At 47.7% G+C, this 12,152-nt stretch overlaps 1 protein-coding gene across 1 annotated transcript; it reads right to left on the bottom strand.

Annotated features, from left to right (window-relative positions):
• Nucleotides 1-554: 554 nt before the first annotated feature.
• Nucleotides 555-10,401, bottom strand: CD5L (CD5 molecule like). The gene is made up of 6 exons (XM_036922636.2): nucleotides 10,256-10,401; nucleotides 7,979-8,005; nucleotides 4,828-5,151; nucleotides 3,524-3,841; nucleotides 2,657-2,977; nucleotides 555-1,542 (listed from the first exon to the last, which is right to left on the bottom strand). The coding sequence occupies exons 1-6, from the start codon at nucleotides 10,281-10,283 to the stop codon at nucleotides 1,535-1,537; spliced, it is 1,026 nt and encodes a 341-aa protein (XP_036778531.2). The 5' UTR covers nucleotides 10,284-10,401; the 3' UTR covers nucleotides 555-1,534.
• Nucleotides 10,402-12,152: the final 1,751 nt, after the last annotated feature.

Here is a 12,152-nt window from a genome sequence, read left to right as displayed (position 1 = left end):
GCCTTCCCCAAGAGCTAGTACCTTCTCCTGATTTTTTTCTCAGGGGTCTTCTTGGGTTGGAATTTTACAAAAGAAATTTGAATGTAGAAATTGAGGGGAAATCACATTTCTTTTTGTGAAATTCTAACCCTGTTCTTCTGTAGTTAGGATAAAACATCTTTTCAGTGACTCAGTCAAGGCAGAGTTCATCAGGCCTCTGAATTCCAGGTACCGAGGGGTGGACGGAGCAGGTTATACTCTGCGGGGAAAATCAGGAAGACCAGTGAGAACTGATCAGAGAAGGGCAAAAGCCTCTTTAAGTAGACAGGGTAAATCCCAAAATGTCTGTTAAGGCATTTTCTTCTCTTCTATAGGTTTCTCTGCCTGTTTTCCCACACTGGGAAAGGCAGGGAGAGAGCGCCCCATCCAGAGGATAGAGCCATAGTGCACGTATGGTTGCATCTGCTGGCTGGTTCTCTTTAACCTCATCCTCCAATGGCCTAGCTCAGGGCTGTTGCTGAGAGGCTGACATACCTGCTTCCCCGTGGGTAGAAAGAGCACGTCACACAGAGAGGCAACTGTGAAATCTGCTTTATTAAGTAGAATAGATGCAGTCATATTACAAGTATGCAACATGCCCTCAGAGTCTAAAGCTGTTAATTTCTAGAATTGTGTTGATTCTCCCCTTAGGATCATTCTGTCATCTTGCCTCAGACTTGTAGACCCCCAAAGTCTGAGACCATAAAATGGAAACAATGTGATTGGACACAAGGCATGACTCTGGGCCTCCCCAGACTCTTTCTGCCTCTCCTTTCCCTTCTCCCAGTGGCAGTCTCATTGCCAGGGTATTTTTTCTTGGATAAAGTAAATGCATCTGTGAGATTCTTCTTGTTAAATGGCAACCACATTGGCAAGTTGTATATGGGGGGTCAAGAAAAGTATTGTATTATGGGCATTGAGGGAGTGCAACACCTTTTTCCAAGTGTCAGGAAAAGGTTGAGGATTACAGGGTACTGCTGTGTTCCTGAAAGAGTGGACTTTTCTCACAAAGGATAGGAGAGTAGTGAAATGTTACAAATCATTACTATCACTCAAACCTTGAGCAAAAGAGTTCAAAAGACTCTAAACTCTCCCCCAAGTTCCATCTAATTGTCCACCTGAGTTTCCTTTCAATGTTCCTTTCATGTCCCTCACAGGCATAGGTCTTGCCTTGGTAATGGGTGTGTGGTAATGGTCAAAGGAGCAGGCTTGGGAGAAGGGGGGATCCCAGGCTGGTTGAGAAGAGGCAGGAGAGGCCAGAACCCATGGCAAGGGGTCAGCAGTGAGGAGAGGGTGGCTGGGAGCTCGTCACCACAGCAAGAGGGAATTGAACAACGATGGGGTGCTTGCTTTGAGAGCCAGATGTAAGCACGGCGTTCACACTCTGCCAAGGGGCTGAGGGCATGGTGGCTAAGTCCTGCAGGCTGGGTGTTCCTGCCAGGCCCGTCAGGGTCCATGAGAAAGTAAAGGACCTTCAGGGCCTGCAGGGGTCAGGCCAAGCATCAAGAAGGCCAGGTTATTGTTCTGTAAAGAGAAGAATGTAGTCAGGATGGAGACACACCAAGAAAGGATTATTCCATTCAAGCTCAAAAAGCCTAAGAAAGAAGATTGGGTCCCAGAGGAGGAAAGAGGGGTGCTGGCAGCGATTAATCCCACACATGCCCCCTCACTGACATGAGCCATCTCGCAGCGACTTATTCAACCAGCTCCCACGGGAATCACAAGCAGTTTCCACACGTATGAACACATCTTATCCTCACACCATGACAGCTCTCCAAGGTAAATGGGACAAGTGTTGTCTTATTTACAGGTTAGGACATGCAGATGCTGGAAAGTCAAGTGACTATCAAAAGCAGAGAGCCTCCCACGGTCAGCAGCAGTGCTCAAACCCCAGCCCTTTGTCACTAAATCCTGCTTTTCCTGGGTATGAGCTGCTCCTCACATAGCTGGTCAACTGTCGGCTCTGACCCAGTTCCACAGCTGGTGGGTGACAGGGGGTGGCCAAGTAGCCCTGCACAGCCAGCTTCCCACTGGGCTCCACTGGGACAGGGTTGCTTTCCTCACCCGCCTGAAGAGGTCGACCCTTTGGGGCGGGTCCCTGGCTCTCTGTAAAGACCCCCTCACACGCATTCCCCAAGAGCCCCCTACCCCAGCCCTGCTCCCACAGATGAATGTACAATCTGGGGAGCGACAACAGGTAGAATGAGATGGGGCCATCTTCCATAGTTTAAACTTAGGGTTTGAGGGTTGGGATCATCTAAAAGAACTAACCCTGAGTTAAGAATCAAGACTGGTCATTTTAGCTCTGCTCCATCATTTGAAAACAATTTCTGTGACTCTAGAACGTTGCTTAATTTCTCTGACTCTCACTTTCTTCCTGTTTAATATAAGGGTGTTGGTCCAAGAAGTCTCAAAACCCCTCTTGTTCTCACATCCAATAACTGTATGGTACGGGGGCTTGGGGTTATTCTTATATTCCCCACCAGAGTGTATCAGTGATGCATTCCCTTGAAGTAGGCATATACTGCCGGCAGTTACACGGCACCTTAGAACCATTCTTATTCCCAGGTTCACCTCCAACACCTTCTTCCTTCACCTCCCCCTGCCAGTCTTCATGAGATGCATTGACAGGACTTACCTGAGCAGATGACACCCACGTCTTCCTTGTGGTTGCAGTTGTGGTACCCCCAGAACCTGTGCTGGCACTGCTCCAGGGACCGCTCGTCCCCCGAGCAACGGACATCATCCAACCAGATGCGTCCAACCCCGGGGCCAAATCTTCTCTGGACTTTGACAGAGGGAGAGAAGGACTCCCCACAGTCCAGCTGCTTGCACACCACCTGGTCCTCCTCTTCTCCCCAGCCGTCGTCGCAGACAGAGCCCCACACGCCCTTGTGCAGCACCTCCAGTCGCCCAGAGCAGCGGGTCTCTCCTCCTACCAGCCTCAAGTCAAAGGGCTCTGCAGGGCACAGGGGCACGTCAGCGGACGGAGGAAAGCACGGGAAGAAGAAGAGGTAAGAAGATCTCTTATGACCTCACTCAAATCCCTTCAGCACTTGGAAACTCTCAACCTGTGTTTCTGTGATTATAGCCCCTTCTCTAGGTCCCAACCCATGCGGCCCAGGCCTTTTTTCCTAACAAGGATCTTTTCACTTTTATTTTATTAACATGTTATTTTATTAACCTTTAACATTTACAAATGACTAGTTGTTTTTAAAAATTGAAGAATTCAACATGCATGGAATATTGGACCCTGTCCCTCTTAAACAGAACTCCATATAATAATAGTTAATATTAATATAGCGCTTATATGGTTTAAATCATTGTCATATCCAAAGGCAGGTATTAACTATCTCCATTTTTAAAACCAGAGAATCAACGATCAGCGCAATTAAGTAACTTAGTCATGGTCATTAGATGCATGAGCAGTTCTCTGTAAACCTTGGTCGGATTGGATTCTATTTCATCAAATTAGTGAATGAGGCTGTGGACTCATGGGCATTACCTTCACATTCGACCCACGTGTCCTCGTCGTGCGTGCAGTTGTGGTTCCCCCACACCCCAGAAGGGCAGTCCTGAAGGCTTACTTCTCGTCCGGAGCAGGACGCCTGGCTCAGCCAGATGGGCCCGTTGCCCTGGGTAGCCGTGCTGCAGCATCTCTTGGCCAGCACAGCCCTCCCACAGCCCAGCTGCCGGCACACCACCTTTGAGGCCGAGAGGTTCCAGCCTGCTTTGCATACGGTGCCCCACTGCCCTTGATGCTTCACCTCCACTCGCCCCTTGCAGCGCCCATGACCACCAACCAGCCGCACGCTCTCTGGAACTGTGGCGAAAACAAAGAGAAGGTGTCCGTTCCCTGTGAGAATGCAGCCATCCCAGAAAGGGGGGGGGGGGCCAGTGTAACATCTCTCAGAATTATCGTTTCTGTACCATTTTTAATTTTTCGAATTATTTTCACCTTCAAATTTTCATTTGTTCCTCAAAAAAGGCAGGTAGAGGCGTTGCATAGATGTTAAAAAATACAGTACAACAAAAACATACATGATGTGTTTGAGACCAGAAATTTCTTGGTTCATTTCTAGCATTATCACCCAAGTATCCTGGGTCAGTACTCCCAACCTTCAATCTTTTTCTGAGAAATACAAATAAGACCTCAGCGTCAGGGCACAAAGACTGAGTGATTGTTTGCCTGGTAATAAACTGCGGAGTGACAAAGAGGAGACATGGACTAGCCCCTCATCCGAATCACAGTCCAGTGGGGGAGGAAGTATACACAGAGAGGGGAGAATTATTAATACATAGAAAGAAGCATATATAGGGAGTAAGGGATACAACAGCTATATAATGGTTATGTACAGAGCTGTGTTGTATTGTGGTTTCCTAGGAGCATGACCTGTTCACTTGACTAGATGGTGGATTTCTTAAGAACTGAAAAACATTATACATTATACTTTGAGCCCATTTCTTCCCCCCAACTCCACCCAAGATCCAGATGCAGGATACACTGTTCAGCAGGTGTTTAGTGGTTAATAGATCTATGCGTGTTTTGTGTGTGTGTGAAGGAAAGACACAAGTTCTCATATAGATCAGCACTAAGAGAAAAGCATTAACTCAGCCCAGGAGGAGCAACAATTCTGGGTGAGGATAGTGTTTGTCTCCAGGGCCCATGATTGAGGAAATGTGAGGTGTGGAGGACAAGGAGCCAATCAGACATTGTATGAAAGTCCATGGTGGGGAACAAAGATGAAAGGAGAGGTCACGAGGGATGTGCACAGCGGGCAGATAGTCCCTGAGCCCGGCCCTACTCACGCTTGCACACCACGCCGGCATCCTCGTTGTGGGAGCAATCAAAAACATCTTCGTTTTGCTCACATTGCAACAGCGCATCTTCTGTGCCATCACAATCAACCAGTTGGAGGAGGACTTTTTGCCCTTTGTCTGTGGACGGCTTATATGATTTACCACTGGGTGTCTCCTTAGCTGCCCCGCAGCCCAGCTCCCGGCACACCACGGCCGCGTCCTTCAAGTCCCAGCCGTCGTCACACACGGTGCCCCACTGACCCTTCCGTTCCACTTCCACCCGCCCTTCGCAGCGGTGGGGGCCGCCCACCAATCGCACGGTGGATGAAGACTCTGCAGAGAAGTGGGGTACAGGCTGGAGATGGGGAGGGACCCCGAGCGCACTCGGGCATGTCCACAGTCATCTTGGGAGCCTCCCACCATTCACAGAAGGCTTGGAAAGTTGGGGGTGAGAAAGGAGGGGTCAAGATGGAAGGGGAAGGAGAGGAACCTCAGGACCCCATCTCTGAGCTCTGGTTCTACTGTCCTCTTTACTGTGACCTACCAAGAGACTCTACTTTAAGACACCCAGATATGACTGCTGCCTTTTAAAGATTAAGAGAAAGAGGTTGGTGGAACAGCCAGCAGAGGTTTGGGCATCTCTGGTGCTCAGAATTGAAAGGCTCTGGGGAGATCATCAAGGCTACCCCACTATTTTGCAGATGAGGAAACCGATCCTCATGAAAGTGAAGGTCCTATAGTCACACTGTCAAATGGTGGAGACCCCAGGTCAGAACAGGAGTGAGGAGATGATACCTGTGTTCCGTCTTCTTCGCGCCTCTATCCCCATGGCAGCCAGATCGAGGTGGGGTGCCTGGATATAATTTAGGCTGAACAACCTGACTCTTTCACTCTGCCAATGTCAATGACCCACCCCTACCTATCCTTGCTGCTTCATATGACATTTCTCCACGTCCAAGAACCCAGCTCAGAAGAAATACAGAGAACGCTGTGCAAGGGAAGCGTTGGAGCCAGAGCGTCAGAGCCCCAGTGCTTAGTCTAGAGGATTCTAGTCGTTGGGGGTAGGAGTGCTTCTCCACAGAGCCTCCAGATAACTTCCAAGGAATCTAGGACTTATTTCTGCTTCTTGACTACAACTCTGGGAGCGGAAAAGACTAACAGAAATTCTCTCCCTTCCACCAAGACATAGATAAAGAGTAGAGATGGCTGTGGAGGGAGACCTGGGAAGATCCCTACATGCACCAAAGTTTTGTTGAGCACCTACTACAGTCCACGTGTTGTTTTATGGACTCAGAGAACAGTGATGAACAAGATAGCATTGCCACCTACAAGGAGATTATATTTAATAGTTTGAGACAGCCCCATAGCAGCAGTCTTCTGCAGCCCCAGTGATGTACAGACACAGAAGAGCAAAATTTGCCAAGCCTCCGTGGAGTGGGACAGTTGACTGAGAGAGGTCTGGTGCACCTGGAGGGGCCACATGTGGAATGGTGGTGTGTGGCCACCTACTGGGATATAAATACTATAATATAGGACAACATGGGTCACACGGAGTGACTCAGATACCTGTATGAGTGGAATGTGACTTCTAAGGGCCAGATTCTCAACTGCCTACCTTGTCTCAACTGTGCACAAACTCCCTAGAACTTGGAATCAACCCCAGAAGAAGATGTAGTTGAGTGCGAAAACTCTGACCTGGCTGATTTTAAACTGTACTGGAAAATTTACATTTAGTTTATTCATTTGCTTTTGTTTCCCTCTTTTTTTCCATAATTTTTTTGGAGTGGGGGAAGCAATATGAGGAATGGAGGCTAGAGATAGAAATTAAAATATAACTATCAAAAACTAGGGAAAGTTTCCATTTTTGCACTCCTAAGTTTGACTCATATGTCTGAGTACAAATATAATTCAAGAGTCTCCTAGAAATAACTTTTGGGTCACTGTAACTATGATCAGAGTTTGATTGGGCATTATTGTGTACTCCAGGAAACACTTGCTTTCAGGATTATGCACAGGTTATTTTATTTGACTCTGACTTAGAAAATTCTGGCTTTAAATGGGTTTTCATTTTCCATGGAGTGGAGGATTAGAACACCTCCTAGGAAAGAAGAAACATGTAAAGAAAAAAAAAAGTAACAGAATAACTATTAAAGAAATTCAGCTGGAAGAGAGAGAAGGGTGAGGAAAGACTGGAAAGCTAGAGCAGAGAGGGGAGGGGTTTTTCAGGGCAGCTGGGTCCCAGGCGATGCCTTTAGCTTACTTCATGAGCCGAGGACCCAGGGGTGGGGACCTGGGCTGGAGGAATAAGCTCCTGGGTTGTGGGAAAAGACACTGTCCAAAAAAAAGCAGTTGTCTCCCTACACCTTCAGTGAGGATGGAGGCCAGAGAGAAAAAAGGCCCAGTGATCTGAGTGTTGGACTGGGAACCCAGAAGCAGCACTCCTCTGGAACCAGATTGCATCGAGAGGGTGTAGGATCCTCCACAGAGGAGTGGGCAGCTGCTCCCTCCCTGGTAAAGCCTCTACCACCAGCAGAAAGAGTGGATGGAAGGGATCATGAAAAAGAAACTGATCGTCCCCAACCAGCCGCCTTGAGTCTAGTCCATCAGATCCCTCTGCACCCACAGACTCCTCCTCTCTGTGCAGCCCGGTCTCTCCTCAGCTGAGCAGTTTGTGCATTGCCCAAAGATTCCTAGCAGACAGGGCCAGTGGTGACATCCATCCAGGGCTCTGCTGGTCAAGCCATGTGCTGCCCAGGAGCAGAGGCATTTCTAGTTCAAAGGTGCCCTTTGGGTTGGTATAGGGACCTGGAAGTGGTAGAGCTCAGTAAGGCGAAAGGAAGTTCGTCTTCCAGACACGCCCACAAGGGGCTGAGGTGCCTTGTGAGCCTAACGCCATCTGCTACTTGGAAGTGGCCAAAAGTCTTGAGCCACAGAGGCCAAGCAGGGAGGAATCCCCTTGCAGGATAAACCACCCAAATTCCTTTTAGGTTCTGGAGGGGGAAACCCATCCTCCTAAAACTGAGCAGGTGGGTTGGGAAACCAGAAAGCAAATCTACTGGAGATGTTTTGAACCATGGTATCTCCCCCTGGCCTGGGAAGCTTCAAAATTTCCACTCTTCAGAGCATGAAGACCTCCCTCTCAAGATGCAAAAATTCTTACCCAGGAGGCCAGGTCCGGTGCAAATGGCTGGGGAAAAGAGAAGGATGTAAGTGAGGTCATGCAATTTCCAAAGCTTTATTCATAAAACATTAGTCTCAAGAAAGCCTTTGCCAAACTTCCTGGGACAGTTAGATGGTGCATAGAGATCCTCCACAGTCAGTCCTATTGGGACCTTTCTCTCCTGCAATGACCAGCCTCATGTAATATGTGGACACTGGCTAGGAACCCCGAAGACCAATGCTACCCCCGCTAACTGAACCATCATGTGCCCTTCATGTTTGACGTCACTCTGCCCCAAGCACAGATAGATTTGGTGTTCTATTCTAGTCATTTAGCAGTGATTAGTGATTACTGCCTGAGGTAGGCATGTGGTGATGCAGCCTCCGGACCCCATAGGGAAGCGTGCTGGAGGCCACTGGGAAGAGGGACTGGTGGGAGAAGGTAGGGATGCCTGGGGGACAGCACAGAGAGTAGGGAAAATGGCAGGATTTGTCTGCATCCACTGGCACTACACCTAGACCAGGGTCAGCAACCTTTCTCTGTAAATGGCCAGATTGTAAATATTTTAGGCTTTGTTGACCATATATCTCCACTACAACCATTCAACTCTGCCACTGTAGTCTGAGAGCAGTCATACATACGTAAACAGTGAGGATGGCCATGTTCCAACTGACCTTTATTCATGGACGCTGAAATGAATGTTTCATGTAACTTCTGTGTATTATGAAATATTACTCATCTTCTGATTTATTTTTCTCCCACTTAAAAATGTAAAAACCATTCTTAGCTTGCAGGCTGTGGTTTGCTGACCCCTGATCAACAGGTCAGAGAGCAGCTGTACATTTAGTTCCAAACCTCCAGATTTAGGCACCAGCACATTTTCAAAACATCAGTCTCTCCGTAATGATCTGTATGTGACTGGACTCCTCTGTCAGTCAGACTCCCTCCTGATGCTGTAGTGAGTTCCGTGCCCTGTCCTGCTGGTCAAGCCATGTGCTGCCCAGGAGCAGATGCATTTCTAGCTCATCAGTGGTCCCTGAGGCCCAGGCATTGTGAAATGAAAGAACGCATCTTCTCCACAGTTACTCCATTTTATAGGATATTTCTGAAAGAGCTAATATTTTTAGACCTCCATCCTAGAGCTTTTTAGGGACATCCAAGTACTTCAGTGGCTTGTCTTGGAATATTTTTTTCTTCTGTTTTCCCAATAATTTAATAACTTAATAACTCTTAACCTTCGGGCTGTGGCCACTCTTGGACTCCATGAGACCTTGGCTGCAACTGTCTAAAACTCAAGGTTATACTATGCATCACACCCTACAAGTCTAGCGAAGAACACAGAGCAGGTGTACATGCAGAGGAAACATCTGTAGCGGGTAGGTAACTATGGGTGGCACAGACCAGGAAGGCTTCATGACGGAGATGGGGCTGCAGGTAAGCCAGATGATTTGATAGCACATTCATGACGGGCAGGGCCAGCTGTCAGATGATACAGGGGATGTACCCACGTGTGAGAATACGGCCAGCTCCTACATGGAACACAGAAGTGCCCAGTGGAGAGACCTATGTGGGCGTCAGTGATGCGCTGGACCCCAAGACAATAAAAATGGGTGTGATTGATTAAGGAAGGGGCCTACAAGCATTATTGGGTACCCTAAGTCAGTTATCTTGTGAAAAGACTCCAATAAACCTCTGAGGAACATAATAGTGTCTTCATTTCATAGATGAAAACATTTCAGAGAGATTTGGAACAAAAAATTCAGACAGCTAAGAAATCAAAGAGCAAGGATTGAAATTCAGGTCTCTTTGACTCCAAGTTCCCCTTTTACTCTAAATTCATCTAGGCAAGAAGAAATTGGGGGGAAACTAGAGAAACACTATATGAAACACTTTGGAGAGGAACCTGGGCAATGAGACCAAGGGAAAGTATTGTGTTACAGTTCTTTTCTGCCGCTACACGGGGTCCATTTATCTTTTTATAAATAGTGCACTTAGGGAAATTTATGTGAAAAGGGAAATGGCATAAACGATTATAAATTTGTTAGTGCAAATATAGGGAAGTAGGAAAAAATCTGGTAATCAAAGTGAATTACAAATTGGGTATGAAGTAAGTGGATTTTTGGTTTTAGAACAGTTTTGCCACATATAAAGAAAAGGAGAGAGCAAGGAGACGCCTCTCCTTGAAAGATAGCTGCCTGTGCTCTCTGGGAAGGAATCTTTCCGGTCAAAGTTCCAGAGTTCTCTGTAGCCTGGACCAATGGGGGCAGAGATACTCACCCAGGATCAAGGAGACGAGCAGAGCCATGACCCAGGCAGCTGAAGCGGATGAGCTGAGACTGAAGGCTGGGGGAGGCCCCGGAGCAACTATATTCCCTGCAAGTGTGCCGAGCAGAGGGAGAGAGGCAGGTCTTGTCTGCGGCAGAAGTGTTGTCAGATGACCAGAAGCCAACGCACTCAGGGGGCAGAACTGATAGAGCTGGACTTGCTGAATTCAGCATGTCTACAGAGGAAGGGAGGTGGCCTCCGGCAGAAAGATGCTTAAAACAAAAGAAACCAACAAACCAAAGCTGTTACGACTTGGTTGTGCTGGAACCCATCTCTGTTCGGTCGCTTCCCTATGTAAACAGCAAACAGCTTCCATGAGAAAGGTGGGTGCCGAGAATAGGGCCAGGTGATGCTTGACCTGTATGGGTGGTTCATGGGGGCAGTAGGCCAATTTTGATTCCGTCACTCCAGATGGAAACGTCTAGAGACAACAGAAGCAGGATACCATGGGGTAAACCCAGAGCTGCCCTTGGGGACACCATAATCCAGGGTTAAGTTGTCAATCTGCATCTAGGGCTAGCTTTATTTCCTTTAAATGAGCTTTTCCAGTGGTGAGCAGAGGTCCCAGGGCATGGGTCTGCTCTTCTGTGCTTGTCCGGGTGACATCCACTTTGGGAGCTAAGTGGAAACAGGTGCTTGTGGTAATGAAACCAAATCAGTCTTCCATCTAACACATGATGGGCAGGCACTGAGCCGCCGGACGCTCAGGTGCTATGGAATACACTACCACCCCAGCACTCACTCACTTATGCTGACATCACAACCTGCTGTTTCAAGAAGGCTACGTTTTCCCTCTAAAGTGAAACATCTTGGTTTATTTGTATTATTCAGGTCACTCCACAGGAAGCTTGGTGTGTTACAAGTATTCATTTTTAATCCTGTGTTACTTATTATTGTATTTGGTAAAAAGCCTTTAGCGGCCATGAGGGCCAGGGGACTGTGATGCAGGTGGGCATACACTGCTGAATAAAGCGTAGCTTTAGGGCCCAGTTATTGTAATAATACAAGAGAACAGCTGTGAGAGAAGAAAGCAGGAGGGACCTTGGGAGCACAATGAAGGGAATGCCCACCTATGTCTGGGGATAATCAGGGACTTCACAGGGACGATGACACTTGAGCACCAGGTAAGGATGAGTAGAATGGAGACTGGGAATGGGAACAGGTTTTGCTATGCATATGCAGGCAAATGAAACGGCGTTTCGCATTTCAAGCAACACCAGGTAGTTGGGAATGGCTGAATCGTCGTCTGCTTGGCGGTCAGGTGTCAGGGAATATAGGGAATACAAACACGAGATATGAAGGTGTCAAAGGATCCAGATGATGAAGGACCTATTATAAATGGGTTTGTAAATGCTAATTATTCATATCCTTCCCTGTCCAACTTCTGAAATGATGCAGTAATAGAATTCAGAAAAAGGTTCTCACATCAGCCTTACCATCGATGAATCTCGATTACGTTGAGAGGGAGTCTATGCACTTAACCTTCCTACCTTCAGACTTCAGGAGCCAGACCTGCGCTACTGAGTGTACACTTGGAGGACGAGGGACTTCATGTGGCCGGTGGGCAGACAAATTCACTGGAGAGATCAGGCCTCAAGATTCAGATATGTTTCTTCCTTTCTCATGTGGAGAATTGAGTGAAAGAAAAGGGGAGAAAAAGTAAAGGCAAAGCTTTCTCCCCAATATAGTACTTTGTTAGCAGAGTCCCGAGCATGAAGCCAAGGAAAGGAAGCTTTTACAGGCAGATAGGGCGTTCTCCCCAGGGTGCAAGGAGTCCCCGAAGGGTGCCCTGCGTTTCAGAGCAGGTGTTATCTCTGGGGAGTGGAGCATGGAGGAGGACTGGAATGGT

This window comes from Manis pentadactyla, chromosome 19 (assembly GCF_030020395.1).
Source record: "Manis pentadactyla isolate mManPen7 chromosome 19, mManPen7.hap1, whole genome shotgun sequence".
Taxonomy (NCBI): Eukaryota; Metazoa; Chordata; class Mammalia; order Pholidota; family Manidae; genus Manis; species Manis pentadactyla.
The sequence above is the reverse complement of the archived record's forward strand: the minus strand, read 5'-3'. Positions and strand labels throughout refer to the sequence as shown.